The following is a 13,022-nucleotide window of genomic DNA, read 5'->3' on the forward strand; positions in this document are numbered from 1 at the left end:
AGAGAGAAAGAGAGAGAGAGAGAGAGAGCGAGAGAGTGCGAGAGAGAGAGAGCGAGAGAGAACCAAGCACATGACAACCAAACGACAAAGAGACGAGAGAGAGAGAGAGAGAGAGTCAGCTCTGTGGGGAGACAGAGACATTCCACTGACCTTAGCTACCTGCCTTCATTGATCTCTCCGTCTGTCTGATACAAGCCCCTGTGAGTGAGCTGCCCCCCTTGGCAACACCATCCCTCCAGACACCTCGTCTGCACATCGCCATCGGACCGGGACAGTGGCCACATCGATGCAACATGGGTTGTGGCAATTCTTCAGCCGCCAGCACTGGAGGGGGTACGTGTGTGTGTGTGTGTGTGTGTGTGTGTGTGTGTGTGTGTGTGTGTGTGTGTGTGTGTGTGTGTGTGTGTGTGTGTGTGTGTGTGTGTGTGTGTGTGTGTGTGTCTGTCAGCCTCTGGGTTTGTGGATGTGTTCCCCTCTGTGTGTTGGTGTATGTGTGTGTGTATGTATGTGTATGTGTGGGTCACCCTTCATGTGTGCGTGTGTGCACGCTTGTGTGTGGATGTCAATATGGTTCATATATACACACCGCCTTAGCTTCTCTCAGTGGGCTTCTTTTAACGTAAATGACCATTCAGATGTCAGATTTCCCCTGGCGTTCAGCATGTGTGTGTGTTGTGTAGGTGATCAGTGGATGTGTCTGTGTGTGGGTTTGTTGCTATGGTCCAAACGATGGTTATAATGTGGAACCCTTGTTTTCGTGGTTCAACTCTGATTGGACTTCATCATGTGGTTTTTGTGCTTGGGTCTGTGCGTGTGCGTGTGCGTGTGCGTGTGTCCGTGTCCGTGTCCGTGTGTGTGTGTGTGTGTGTGTGTGTGTGTGTGTGTGTGTGTGTGTGTGTGTGTGTGTGTGTGTGTGGAGCAGGTGACCAGTTAGTCTATTAGACAGGGCCTCAGGGTCTTCCCTACCTCCTCTGGTTGCCAGGAAGTAGCACCATTAGCACCGGAATTTCATGATTTTAAACCAAAGTGTCTGGGAGGATACAAAGACATTCTTTAGGAGTGTGTGTAATCTGTGTGTATGTGTGTGTTTGTGTGGGTTTATATGTGCGTTTGTTTGAAGGTGTTTGTTTTGCGTGTGTGCGTGTGTGTGTTTTCTCTGAGTTTTTGCGTTTGTCTGATTGTGCAATACAGATGTAATACAGATTGTGATCTGTATTTGTTTGTTCTTGTATTTGTGAGTGTTTGAGAATTGTTTTTTCTTGTATTTGTGAGTGTTTGAGAATTGTAATGTGTGTATTTGTAATGTGTATTTATTTGTGTGTGTGGGGAGGTAACGTGTGTGTGTGTGTGTGTGTGTGTATTTGTTTGTTTGCGGGTGTGTGTGATGTATGTGTTTCTGTGAGTTTGTGTGTTTGTCTGATGGTGCATCTGTATTTGTTTGTTCTTGTATTTGTGAGTGTTTGACAATTGTAATGTATCGTACTAATGTGTATGTGTGTGTGTAAAATATCACACATTGTTTCCTTGGAATATGGGAATGAGAGACAACAGGAAGGGTCCCCACACTAGCTCCTCTTCGTCCGCATTGGTTATTACTGGCTAGAACCTGTCCTCAGAGACACATTTTAAACACAGTCCATCCGCAGGTCATTCATAAAGCCCTGAGGGGCATTACCGTGGAGTCGATACAGCTCAAGGTCTTAGACTACTTAGACCCTGCTCCGTCTGTATTCACTGGGTCTCCATGCCCTTGTGAAGCTCATTTACCAAAAGTATTAATCAAACTCAATGGAAGCAGTAATTATTAACAGCTTATAAATACACAAATCGTTTTTCGTATGATTTGTAGCTGCACCTCTTTGTTTGTTTGTGTGTTTAAATGTGTTTTCGTATGTGTGTGTGTGTCTGTGCTTTGTGGTTGACTGTGTATGCGCGGTTACGTGTATGTATGAGTGTACTTGTGTCCAATCAAGTACAGCTCAGTCTCGCTCCTTGTTCACCAGAGCCACAGACAGATGCGTGTGTGTGTGTGTGTGTGTGTGTGTGTGTGTGTGTGTGTGTGTGTGTGTGTGTGTCTGAGTGTGTGAGAGTCGGCCAGTTGTCCCTTTATACCCTGATTGCACAAATCAGTCACCCAAAGCGTGCCTGTGAAGCCGTTATGGAAAGTGGAGGAATGCCGTCATCTGCATGACCTTAAGTCGGTCCTCTTCCTGCGTCTTGCTGGAGGTCAGCGCTCTGCTTAAGGACAAGGAAGTATGGGAACCTGTCATCATGACAAATGTGAAGCTGAGGCGCTATGATTGTTTTATTATTCCTCCACCCAACGCAGCCAAAGCCCTTCTGCCCCCCCTTAAACCCTGTAAACCAAACCATATTATTACCATATATATTCTCTCTTATCCATTGATCATTATTTCTATGGGACACTCATTTCAATGTTGTTGATTTTTTAAAAAAAAGTGACTGAGAACGATAATCTAAATGCTGTTTTTGTCCTCAAGTGCGTCGCGTTAAAGTCCCGTAATTCAAAGTGGAGGAGGCTTGAAAAACCCACAGCCTGGATGTGTGCGCCACGGTGCGCTGCTCTTGTGCAGGGCAAATGTAGACCCTGGAATATGAATGAGCTTTTGTGGGACTTCTGAATAGCTCCCTGTGTAATGTCAGCAGACTGAGCTGTTTATTGCACAAAGTGTTTTTCTCTGGGGTGGGAATGGAAATGCCTCTTCTTTTACAATAGAGATTCTCAGGGTCATGGTCACTTGTTGTATATTTTAGAAGGATGTGTTCCCTAGTATGTCTGTACGTCTATGATCGTTGGCCATGTGACCATGGAGTTGGGTAAATCCACTTTATTCTCGCCGATTGGTTCTGGGTGGGTCAGAGGGTGTATGTCGCTAGGTATTATAGAAATGAGTGGTCTTGAATTACGTCAGAACAGAACACTGAACGGACGGGAAATTGACAAAAAACAAAACAGCCCAAGCAAAATCGATTTTTTTCTCGGAGCTGTCAGGTAATTATTTTATGAAAGAAGAATTGCACTTATGATGCAGGGAGTAGGGCCCTATTCCACAGAACGATGTACTCTGCTATATTTAACATCTACTCTCTCTAAGAGACTGGTATTATGCTATATAATGGCCCCCTAAGGGGTCTTTGATAAGAACATGACGACTCTTTATTAGCTCCTGTTCTTCTCCCAGCCATGGGCTGACACGAAACAGGACGATATTGGCTCTCTTCCATTGGGGAAATGTAGTAATGACAGATTTGTGTTTGTATGTTGCTTGTCTCTTGTTTGTGTATAGGACCAGCCGATTCCTCCAAAGATGTGTAAGTATACCTGCAAATTCTAATCCACTCTTTCTCATCCCTTCCAATGTTGACACTAGCTCATGGCCATCCATTACATGCTAAATGACTTGATATTAGTATCTATAAATAACTTATGGAACGTTGAATATAGGTCGTCTAAAGTTAATATAATGAATCCATCTGAATCTCCATATCCATCGAAAAAGGAGAACAATTCTCAAGCCATCAATTCCTTGAATTGGCCACAGTTGTCTTAGCCTATATATTGCCTAAATACATATTTACCGAGAAGTATGTATTTCACCTTAATTGTAATCCTATCAGCAAATCGATCTGCAAACATTAGACTCTTCTGATGTTAACATCTGATGCCCTAGGTCTTTCCAGCCAGCATTCTTCCATGAGAGCTCTTGAACATTTCACCATATTGTCCAGGAGACAATCCAGGGTTTCTGAATGGCATTGCTTAAGCCTTCCCCTCCATAAAAGACTTCAGCAGCCGTCATATGTGTCCAATAGATACTGAATATGTTCTCTTCTGAACAATGCACAGCCTTCACTTGTTTTGTGTGTTCACTTTTCAGTCACCCAGCATGTGCTTTCAAAACATTTCCAAGATCAATGAGGGTCTGTGTGTGTGTGTGTGTGTGTGTGTGTGTGTGTGTGTGTGTGTGTGTGTGTGTGTGTGTGTGTGTGTGTGTGTGTGTGTGTGTGTGTGTGTGTGTGAAGGCTGACAGCAACAGACACAAAATTGGCAAAATCACTATTTCCTAGCATTGTTCAGCAAAACACTGCAAATGCCCCCCTCCACTGACACACACACACACACACACACACACACACACACACACACACACACACACACACACACACACACACACACACACACACACACACACACACACACCCGCACCCACACACACACACACACACACGTCACACACACACACTCACAGACAGCTAAAGTACGATTTCCGCCAGTGATTACATTACGCTTGTATCAGCTTTTCAATTCTGACCTTGACAAATCCATCCTTGCGTCATTTTTTTTCTGTTTGCGGCTGTTAACACTATAAGAAACGTACTGCACAGTGATGTGTTTTTTAGCCGTCTTGTGCACACGTTTCCACTGTTCACATAAACAAAAGTAAGGCCATTATGCATCCAAGCAACAATGCTCGTCAACAAAACACACTTTTTTCAACACAATGAGAGGCATTAAGAAGAATCAGAGATGCTTCAGAAAGAATCACGTAGCTTTTAGACAGGCTTCGGAGAAAATCGTTTCACAGAACAAGGAATCTCTTTGTTATTCAAAGGATTTAGATGAAAATTACCTAAAATGTGCATCCTCTCTGAACCAGGACAGAAGAGCCCACAGCCGATGATGAAAAAAGAAGGTGACGTATACAATGTGTGTGTGTGATCTTTTTTATTTAGTCAAAAAATTAAGGTAATTTATGCAGATTATATATTTTTTCCTTCCTCCAAGAGATCCCTATATCTGTGATCGTAGATGTACTTCTCGCAGGCTTAGCGATGCTTCTGAATGATAAGTGTATATATATACTGTGAGCTTTGCGGCGAGTGAAACATTGTTATTAAAATCTCATAGATTCCTACTTTTCCATTATTTTTTGTTTGAAAGATTCATTGTACTTTTATACAGCAATATATGCTGTTTGATTTTTTAGATGTGTCTTTGTGCATACTCTGCTGTTTCTAAAGAACTGCAACAAATCAATTGGTTTTCTCTCGTTCATTGTGTACATTTATTCTGAACAATTCCAAAGTAATTACTTTGAAAAAATACTTTGTGGTATCACTCAAAAGAAAAAATCATTGCTGTTAGTCCCAATGTGTATGATTCTTGTAAACATTGACAGAAGTACGAACTGTCTCTGGGTATTTTTCATAGAAGGAGGAAGTGATTTTTTGATAACCTTATTGAGAAACAAATCAATCAGCATTGACTACTGATATATCAAGGTCATTTTAAGCTATGAAATAGTTTAAATGTACATCGCAACTTTAACATGTCTATGAACTGTATTTTTTATTCTTTGAAATGCCTCTACAGCCACTATTTTGTATTGTGTTGTGTCTCAACGTATTCTCTTGTACGTACATATCTTTTGCTGTTCCCAGGAACTACGGTGGGGTATACGTCGGCCTGCCAACAGATCTGACAACAGTGGCTTCCAGTCAGTCCAAGCCAACGCGTAAAGGTAGACCTAACCTAACACAGTGCTGCTGAACAGTCAAACCAATGGGACTGAGGGCAGTGTGATGTGCGATGTGTTTTAAAAAGGAAAGGGACTCTCGTGTGTATTTTGTGTCCAGGGTAACCAAGATCCTTCATGAATGCATTCTTATACACAAGTCACTTGAGCATGTAGTTATTGGCTATTAGAAAAACAAAGTCAGCCAATCACAGCCAGTAATGGCAGTAATTGTATCTCATTAGTGCTCTTCCTCTCCTTTCTCTTTCAGAGTAGCTTCAGGCCGCCACACACAGGTACTGGGAAAATACTTTTTTTTTTTCTGTTCTCAAAAGAGAATACTGCTCCAAGAGGGCACATGATTACTTAATGTTCTATGTATCGTGTCAAGCAGGATCCTCCCCCTTGAAACTCACACACCTGAGCCTCGTAGCAAGCACAGAGAGGAGGTGGAGGAGGAAGTGCTTGAGCTGAGCACCACCCCCCACCCCTTCCACCACTGGAAACACCACCACCACCTCCACCACCACCAGTAGCTATCCAGCAGTACAAGTCTCGTGCCTTCAAACTGTACAGCAGAGATGGAAACTGCTGCCAGGACTCTGTCTCAGGGTGGCAGCACGGGTGGCGCTTTGACGCATGGGTGCCCTTGTACACGACACCCACGTCCTCCCTCACCCTTCTTCACCGCCCAAGGAGATGGGGGGGGGGGGGGGGGCGTTAAGGCAGACCGACGTGCACAGCCCACCGCGACGGCCATCTTGGCGTTTCTAGGGCGACGGCTCCCAAGCGCCTCTGTTCTATTTTCTTTCTGGAGGACGCGAGAGGTCGCGGCCGATGTGACAGCTACCGGGATGCCGGACCCCCCCCCCCCCCCCCCCCCCGCGCTAAGAACACACCGCTGAGGGAGTGTCCTCGGAGACGGGGCAGAGACATTAAGGATTCAGAGAGGACGTTGTTAGGGGCGACGGTGGGGAAGAAGGAGGAGTAAGAGACGGGAGGGAGAAAGAGAGAGGGAGGGAGAAAGAGAGAGGGAGACCTCAGGCCCTCACGCGGAAGGCGTTCGGATTGGTAAAGGAAGCATAGAGCCAATTTTGTTAATGGTTCTTCAGTATTGGGTTTTTGAATTTGAACAGATTTTTTTATTTTTTTTCTATACATCTGGTGCTATAGATTGTGGGATTAGTCATTTGAATGTGTGAAAGGAACGTGATCACCGCCGCCACCCCGCCACCAGCCACCTCTTAGTCTGATGGATCGAGACGACACCTAACTGTCCCAGACTGATTATATAACTATGGCATATGACTCATGATGCTCTGCAGATCTCTCCATCTCTCTCCCCCTCTCTCTCTCTCTCTCTCTCTCTCTCTCTCTCTCTCTCCCTCTCCCTCTCTCTCTCCCTCTCCCTCTCTCTTGCTCACAATGTTATTTTTCCTGTGGAGCTCAAATTCTAGGTCTAGTTCTAAGACCTTAAACCATCTTCAACCAATTCTGAATAATATTAACAATAATATTAATAATCAGAATAATCAGAATGATATTAATATTCATGTTTATACACAGCTTTATTTTGGTTGTTAATGTTAAATGTTAGCATTATTTTAATATTATTAATATATCTCCCAAAATATGTTATTTGTATGTGAACAATGAAAGGTAAAGAAAATACAACTGATGATATTATATGCCATGGCGAAGGCAAGCAGAATAAACAGTATGTACCTTGATCCCCTACTTCTTTGAAAGTCCCGTGTAAAAATGTATTTTACATGTATTTTATACACAATCTGACATAAAGTGTTGCTATATGTGTTGATTTTTTCCAGTTTTTACACGCTGAACAAAACTATTACCATTACGTCAATACTATACAACAATACCTATGCATCACAAGCCATGGACAGTCTAGGATCTAAGGGGATTCTTTCCACGGTTATCCTCTGTAATAAATGGACAGCCCCCTCTACTAACACAAGCCCTAGAGGAAGAGGATGTAGGCCAAGCTGATGCGAGCTTGAGATCCAGACTCTGTTCTGATACAGAAAACCCTTTCTGATCGAAGGCAGCTACCCTTTCTGCCTGGAAAGCGTGTCGTGTAAAATAGAAATTTCCCAATAGCAGTTAGGAGACAGGGCTGGGAATCAGCCACAATAGTACTAGAGTGGTAGAATTTTCTGACTGTTTCAGTGGTCGCTGTAGGTCAGGCAATGTTACACCCACACAGTCGCTGTCAGAGAAGAACTGTGCATCTCCCCAAACAGCAGACGCAGTAAAGCGGCAGAGGAACATCATGATTTCTTAAAGAGATTCCAGAACATGACTGAGATGGAAGTGTCTTTTCAATAATTAATCGTTGAGCATAGCAGAGGGTTTCAGTTTTGATTTTTCCTCAATGAATATCGTGAGAATCCTGTTGGAGTTTCTCTTTGCAGAAGCGACACGATCTTCCCCTCAACAAGCATATCGTTGAGAAACTAATGATGAGACGCGTTATAAGGTGCTGCAGGCTGATGCAAAACAGCCCCTTGTCTCCCCCGCTGTCAGTCTGTCCAGCCCTGGCCTTTACGAAGGGCTCCTCCGGAGGTAAACGCAGAGCGCCACCGGCTGTCCACTTTAATTAGACTAGCGACGGGGGTTGGGTGTAGAGTGGAGATGAATAATAACAGCCTGGGGTGACGTCTTATGAAGGGCTGTGCCGCACCGGCGTGCAACAGGGGAGCAGTCGATGGTGATGTGCCAATGGAGTAAGTTGCTTGAGACAGCACTATAGGAAGCCTCTATCTAGTGTTTTATTGGTATTATTTAGCGGAGGCATTCATCCGAAGCGATGATTTTATGAATGGGAAGTTACAGGTTACGAATCTCGCTCACGGATGGCCTTGGGAGGAAACCAGATCCTATCAGCCAGACCACCCTATACTGCACCCTACATGTCATCAGTAATACTTTACAGGATAAGGACACGCTGACGACGATAAGCAAGTTGGTTTTATTATTACGGATTAATATAATGCTAAACTTGGTTAGCACGTCACCATTCACCTAAACCCAAACTGAAAAACTACACCATCCAGTTTATATTCCCAGTTCGACATAGACATAGACATATCGTCTACACACTACAGCTGTGGCTATTGATCGGTGTGTTTCATGAAACAAATATCTAACACAATCAATAGATTGCATGCTTTCGCTAGGGAAACACGAGGGGTAAATCAAAGATTTGTCATCATTGAAGTCTTGTGCTGCAGTCTAGTAATCAATCACTAGCTAATGGGCTGTGTTTGGAGAAGGCATGCTGGGAGGGGTGAATTGGCAGGGCTGAGGGGGGGGGGGGGGGGGGAGGGCTGCCCCCCCTCACCCACCCATCCCCACTCTCCTGTCATTCACACAGCATTTTCTGGGGAGTGAACTACTCTGCTCATTACCGCCAACATGGTTAGACTATACAGGCTATATATCTCATTACCACCACCATGGCTAGACCTACTATACAGACTATTACTCTCATTACTGCCAACGTGGCTAGACCTATATGATGCTCATTAGCGCCACCATGGCTAGACCTATACAGGCTATAACTCTCATTACAGCTCCCGTGTCTATACCTTTCATACAGGCTACAACACAACTGCTCCTTCATGTATCTTAGTTCACTTTGGATGAACGTGCCTTCTCAATAATAAATTCAGAAGGCACAAAGTGGGTTATCTATCAAAATAAACATCAGCGACCAAGCACAAGGTTTCCATGGTATAGACTCACTCAGGGAGTTAACACAAAGAAGTGTTTGCTCTCTGCTTTTTTCTGGTGCTGATGGGGATCTCTGTTCCTGTGTGTGTGTGTGTGTGTGTGTGTGTGTGTGTGTGTGTGTGTGTGTGTGTGTGTGTGTGTGTGTGTGTGTGTGTGTGTGTGTGTGTGTGTGTGTGTGTGTGTGTGTGTGCGCGCGCGCGAGTGTGAAAGGCGATGTGATGGAGCACACGTAGTACCATCATGCTAATCACATCTTCTGTGCTTCTGGTCACATCCACCAGCCGCCTCCCAGCTGCTCTGTCTCCCATCACTCCCCCCCCCCCCCCCCCCCCCGCACCTCCACCCATATGCTCCACCCCCGCCCTGCTCAGGGCCGTTCTGCCTTCTTATTTCCACAGTTTGCGGAGCTTGCTTCCAGTGGTATCTTGATTGATGGATGTTATTGATCATAGCGATACGGTTTTAGCGTTTTCCGTGTTTCCCCTTCCTGTATTCAGCAGTGGCGTGCCGCCACCGCTAGGAAAGTTAGCTCCGCTCCTGTTTGGATTGATAGTTTGGTGAAACATGACAATGGGGATGTTTCGTACTCGACACTGAACAGCCATCCGACATATCAAACAAACAAAAAACATCTGTAGACTACAAAGCCAATGGAAATAATTATCCTTTAATTATATCCTGGGCCTTTATATGTTCTAAATAGGCAGGTCAGTATTTTTAACCGTTCATCTTGATGCCACCACCACACAGTCTGGACACTTTGATTATTATCAGTCCAATCGCGATGGAATGTTTTGTATGCCTTGATTTCCTTCCCAGTTTAGACATTAAGTCTACATATCGGTTTTAATAGTCTACTGGCTACTGGCTCCAAATAAAGGTGACCTCCTAATTAATTCTCGTTCTCGTCTCGACCTTCTGGCTCACAACTAATCCCAGAGCATTCATTCCCATACGCCCACCTCGTTAACTCGTTAATTAACTTCACCTGTCTCTCACACGCACCCACACGTCTATATTAAGGTGCTCACGTAGGAATGGTTTATTTGTTATGTCTTTAGCCTCGCTCATCAGGTTTTCGCACCAGATAGTGCGCTCGCGTTTTCCGTCAATTTCAGCTAAACTCAAAAGGGACCCACCGCTACTTATGAACGTGTTTTTGTGTGCTACTTTTGACTGAACAATCCTGACAAACATTTCCACCAGAGGAAGGTCTTCAACAAAGAACACCACAGTGAGTAACCACATATTTGTTATTATTTAAGATGGGTGCAGTGGATTTGGGCTGTTGGCTTCTGCTGAGCTGTTGTTGGGACATTTGTGTGCTACACTTTTCCCTTGTCTCTATTCTTTTACCCCTCAAACTTTGAATGTATTTTGTTACAGGACAATGCCTTGCTGATGACTGACTTAACTTGACTGTATGGGGGGGCCCGCTGCCCCCCCATATATCACCGACGACGTCCTCATTGTGAACGGCGGGGGATGAGGTCACAGGTCAGCTTAGTTCAGGAGGTAGAGCAGTTGACTTGTAACCGAAAGGTTGCTAGTTCGATCCCCAGCTCCTCCTAGCTGAGTGTTGATGTGTCCCTGAGCAAGACACTTAACCCTAACTGCTCCTGACGAGCTGGCTGTCGCCGTGCATCGTTGACTCTGCCGTCAATGTTTGTATTAACCGATGTAAGTAGATTTGGATAAAAGCGTCTGCTAAATGCCCTAATTGTAATTGTAATGTGGACCAGTGGCCTATATAGGGCAAACTGGAGGCTTATATAGGGCAAACTGTCCCTACGATTGAGCCGTGGCTACTGCGTGTGGGTAAACGATCAAATGTAATGTAAATTAGAGAAAAGATGTTTGTCGGCATCCCACTGGTCTGTTATTTCAAAGTGGAGCATTTTGAGAAATCCCAACAAGAGGCCTGTTGGGATTGGGCCTATAGCCTCGACGTGATGAACCGATGGCACTCCCTCTTCAGTACGACACAAACTTTTGTAGATGCGGGTGTTTCTGCCCTCATGGATCCACAAAGGGCAGGGTCCATGTGTGTCTAGGACCAAGGTTGCTGAAATGGCCCTCGACAGAAATGTGTACAAGTAAAGTGCCAAAATTTGGGGTTGAATAGTGATGGGTCGTTCGCGACCGAATCAGTTCGAACAAATCTTTTAACAAGAACGAACCAAATTGATTCTTCTCGTTTGTTCTCAGACTCGACTCCTCCAGACCCACTAGTCGCTGACTCGCTGTTCGATCACTGACTGAGTGGTGAAGAGGCTTATTGAGCATAAAACGTAATATAAATCATACACATGCTTGCAAATACAGCTGTGAGACTAAAATAGGTTTTGGACTAATTTGAGAATCTTCATATATGATGCGGTTTGTAGAACATGGCTAAGTATATGATGTGTGTTCTCACTCTCCTCAAATAGTAACTCAATGCCTTTGACACATTGCCCTTGTTTGATAGTTGTAACTGGGTTTTTGATCGTGGACAGTAAGGATTCTCTGCCTGATGACTCCATTGAACGCCCACTTGTGGTAGGTAAAGGTAACTTCGGGACAGACCTTTTGGAGCTCTTTGGGCTATGTACGCCTGTTCTACTTTGTTAATCAAATGTATCTGTGAAATCCTGGAGATGGAAGGGATGGTGCATGAAGTATGATGCTGCTACCGTTTGCCCTGCTTTTAATGGGAGACAAAAATGCCAGTGTGAAATTACTTTAATTGTTGTAGAGTAGTTCACCACAGATGAGGATGGGGAAGTTGCATAATTATGCAACTTTACGGACATGGGTCTAGCCTGATGAAGCTTCAATGTCCCGAACATTAAAGGAGACTTATTATACCACCAGGTCTGAGTATGATTAGCCTTACAAGCCGGTTCGAGAATCTGCCCCATATGACATCATGACAACGTTGCTCTTCTATCCAGCACAGATCTAGGTGGACACGCCCACGAGTGGGGCAGTTTTTCAAAACGGCTTGTAAAAGGCTAATCACACTCTCACCTGGTGGTATAATGTCTCCTTTAACCAAATGATGTGAGCCAAGTCTCTTGTCGGCCATGTTTTTGTTTTCTTGAACAGCAGATTGGTATCACTTTTGCAGCGGCAAGGAATCGTCTTATCTCCTGCCAGTTGTAAATGGTGTTGCAGTGTACCGCGTGCTAAAGGAGCCTGGGAAAGGAAGAGTCGAAGCCCTTTCCTTAGCAGTTGGACAATAATTGGACCCGCTCTCATCATGGCTGCCACTCCTGAGTCATTTTACTCTACCTTTCTGTCCACAAACCTCATCTCCCTTGTAAATGGTTTTCCTGTTAATACTTAAACTAAAATGGTTGCTATTATTTTAACTTGTGTTGCTTCTTGAATAAAAACTATTTACAAATATTTGCATTTTATTGATGAATCCAGAAAAAGGTTTTCATATTGAACAGAAGAAAATTGAATCTTTAGGCAAGTTGGCTGCAAGCTATTGGGTGAAAAGGGATTTCAGTGCAAACACCTCACTTGCATCAATGTCATATGTTGATTCTTTGAAAAGCAGTTGGAAGTGCTTTCTAGCAACTACTCTAGGCATTTTTATAGGATTATTAAAAATCTGTTGCATAAAGCCTTCCATCGGTGGGGGACACGCATTAAAGTCCTAAATCTTGAGGCGATGTTCTGAGAATTTTTTTGTAATACCTCGTGCGTCCGTTAGATGGCAGTATTACCCAAGCTGCG

At 44.2% G+C, this 13,022-nt stretch overlaps 1 protein-coding gene and 1 long non-coding RNA gene across 6 annotated transcripts; both read left to right on the forward strand.

The window, feature by feature from the left end:
* The first annotated feature begins 249 nt into the window (after nt 1-249).
* LOC130389076 (overexpressed in colon carcinoma 1 protein homolog) lies at nt 250-5,813 on the forward strand. Its single transcript, XM_056598740.1, has 5 exons — nt 250-333; nt 3,309-3,333; nt 4,680-4,715; nt 5,464-5,537; nt 5,809-5,813. Exons 1-5 carry the CDS (start codon nt 294-296, stop codon nt 5,811-5,813), a joined length of 180 nt encoding a protein of 59 aa, XP_056454715.1. The 5' UTR covers nt 250-293.
* A 4,485-nt stretch (nt 5,814-10,298) lies between these two features.
* LOC130389369 (uncharacterized) lies at nt 10,299-12,659 on the forward strand. Of its 5 annotated transcripts, none has more exons than XR_008896544.1 (4): nt 10,299-10,527; nt 10,680-10,973; nt 11,764-11,834; nt 12,384-12,659. It is a non-coding gene; the product is annotated as an uncharacterized LOC130389369 (long non-coding RNA). The 5 variants fall into 5 exon arrangements; XR_008896545.1 differs by having other exon boundaries at nt 12,387-12,659; XR_008896543.1 differs by having other exon boundaries at nt 12,406-12,659.
* The last annotated feature ends 363 nt before the right edge of the window (nt 12,660-13,022 follow it).

Source organism: Gadus chalcogrammus, chromosome 9, assembly GCF_026213295.1.
Source record: "Gadus chalcogrammus isolate NIFS_2021 chromosome 9, NIFS_Gcha_1.0, whole genome shotgun sequence".
Classification (NCBI taxonomy): Eukaryota; Metazoa; Chordata; class Actinopteri; order Gadiformes; family Gadidae; genus Gadus; species Gadus chalcogrammus.

Bases quoted from the DNA above. Each gene is read 5' to 3' on its own strand.
- LOC130389076 (XM_056598740.1), top strand. From the start codon at position 294: ATGGGTTGTGGCAATTCTTCAGCCGCCAGCACTGGAGGGG. The intron at 334-3,308 runs GTACGTGTGTGT...GTTTGTGTATAG, and splicing joins AGCCGCCAGCACTGGAGGGG to GACCAGCCGATTCCTCCAAA. The intron at 3,334-4,679 runs GTAAGTATACCT...TCTCTGAACCAG, and splicing joins GCCGATTCCTCCAAAGATGT to GACAGAAGAGCCCACAGCCG.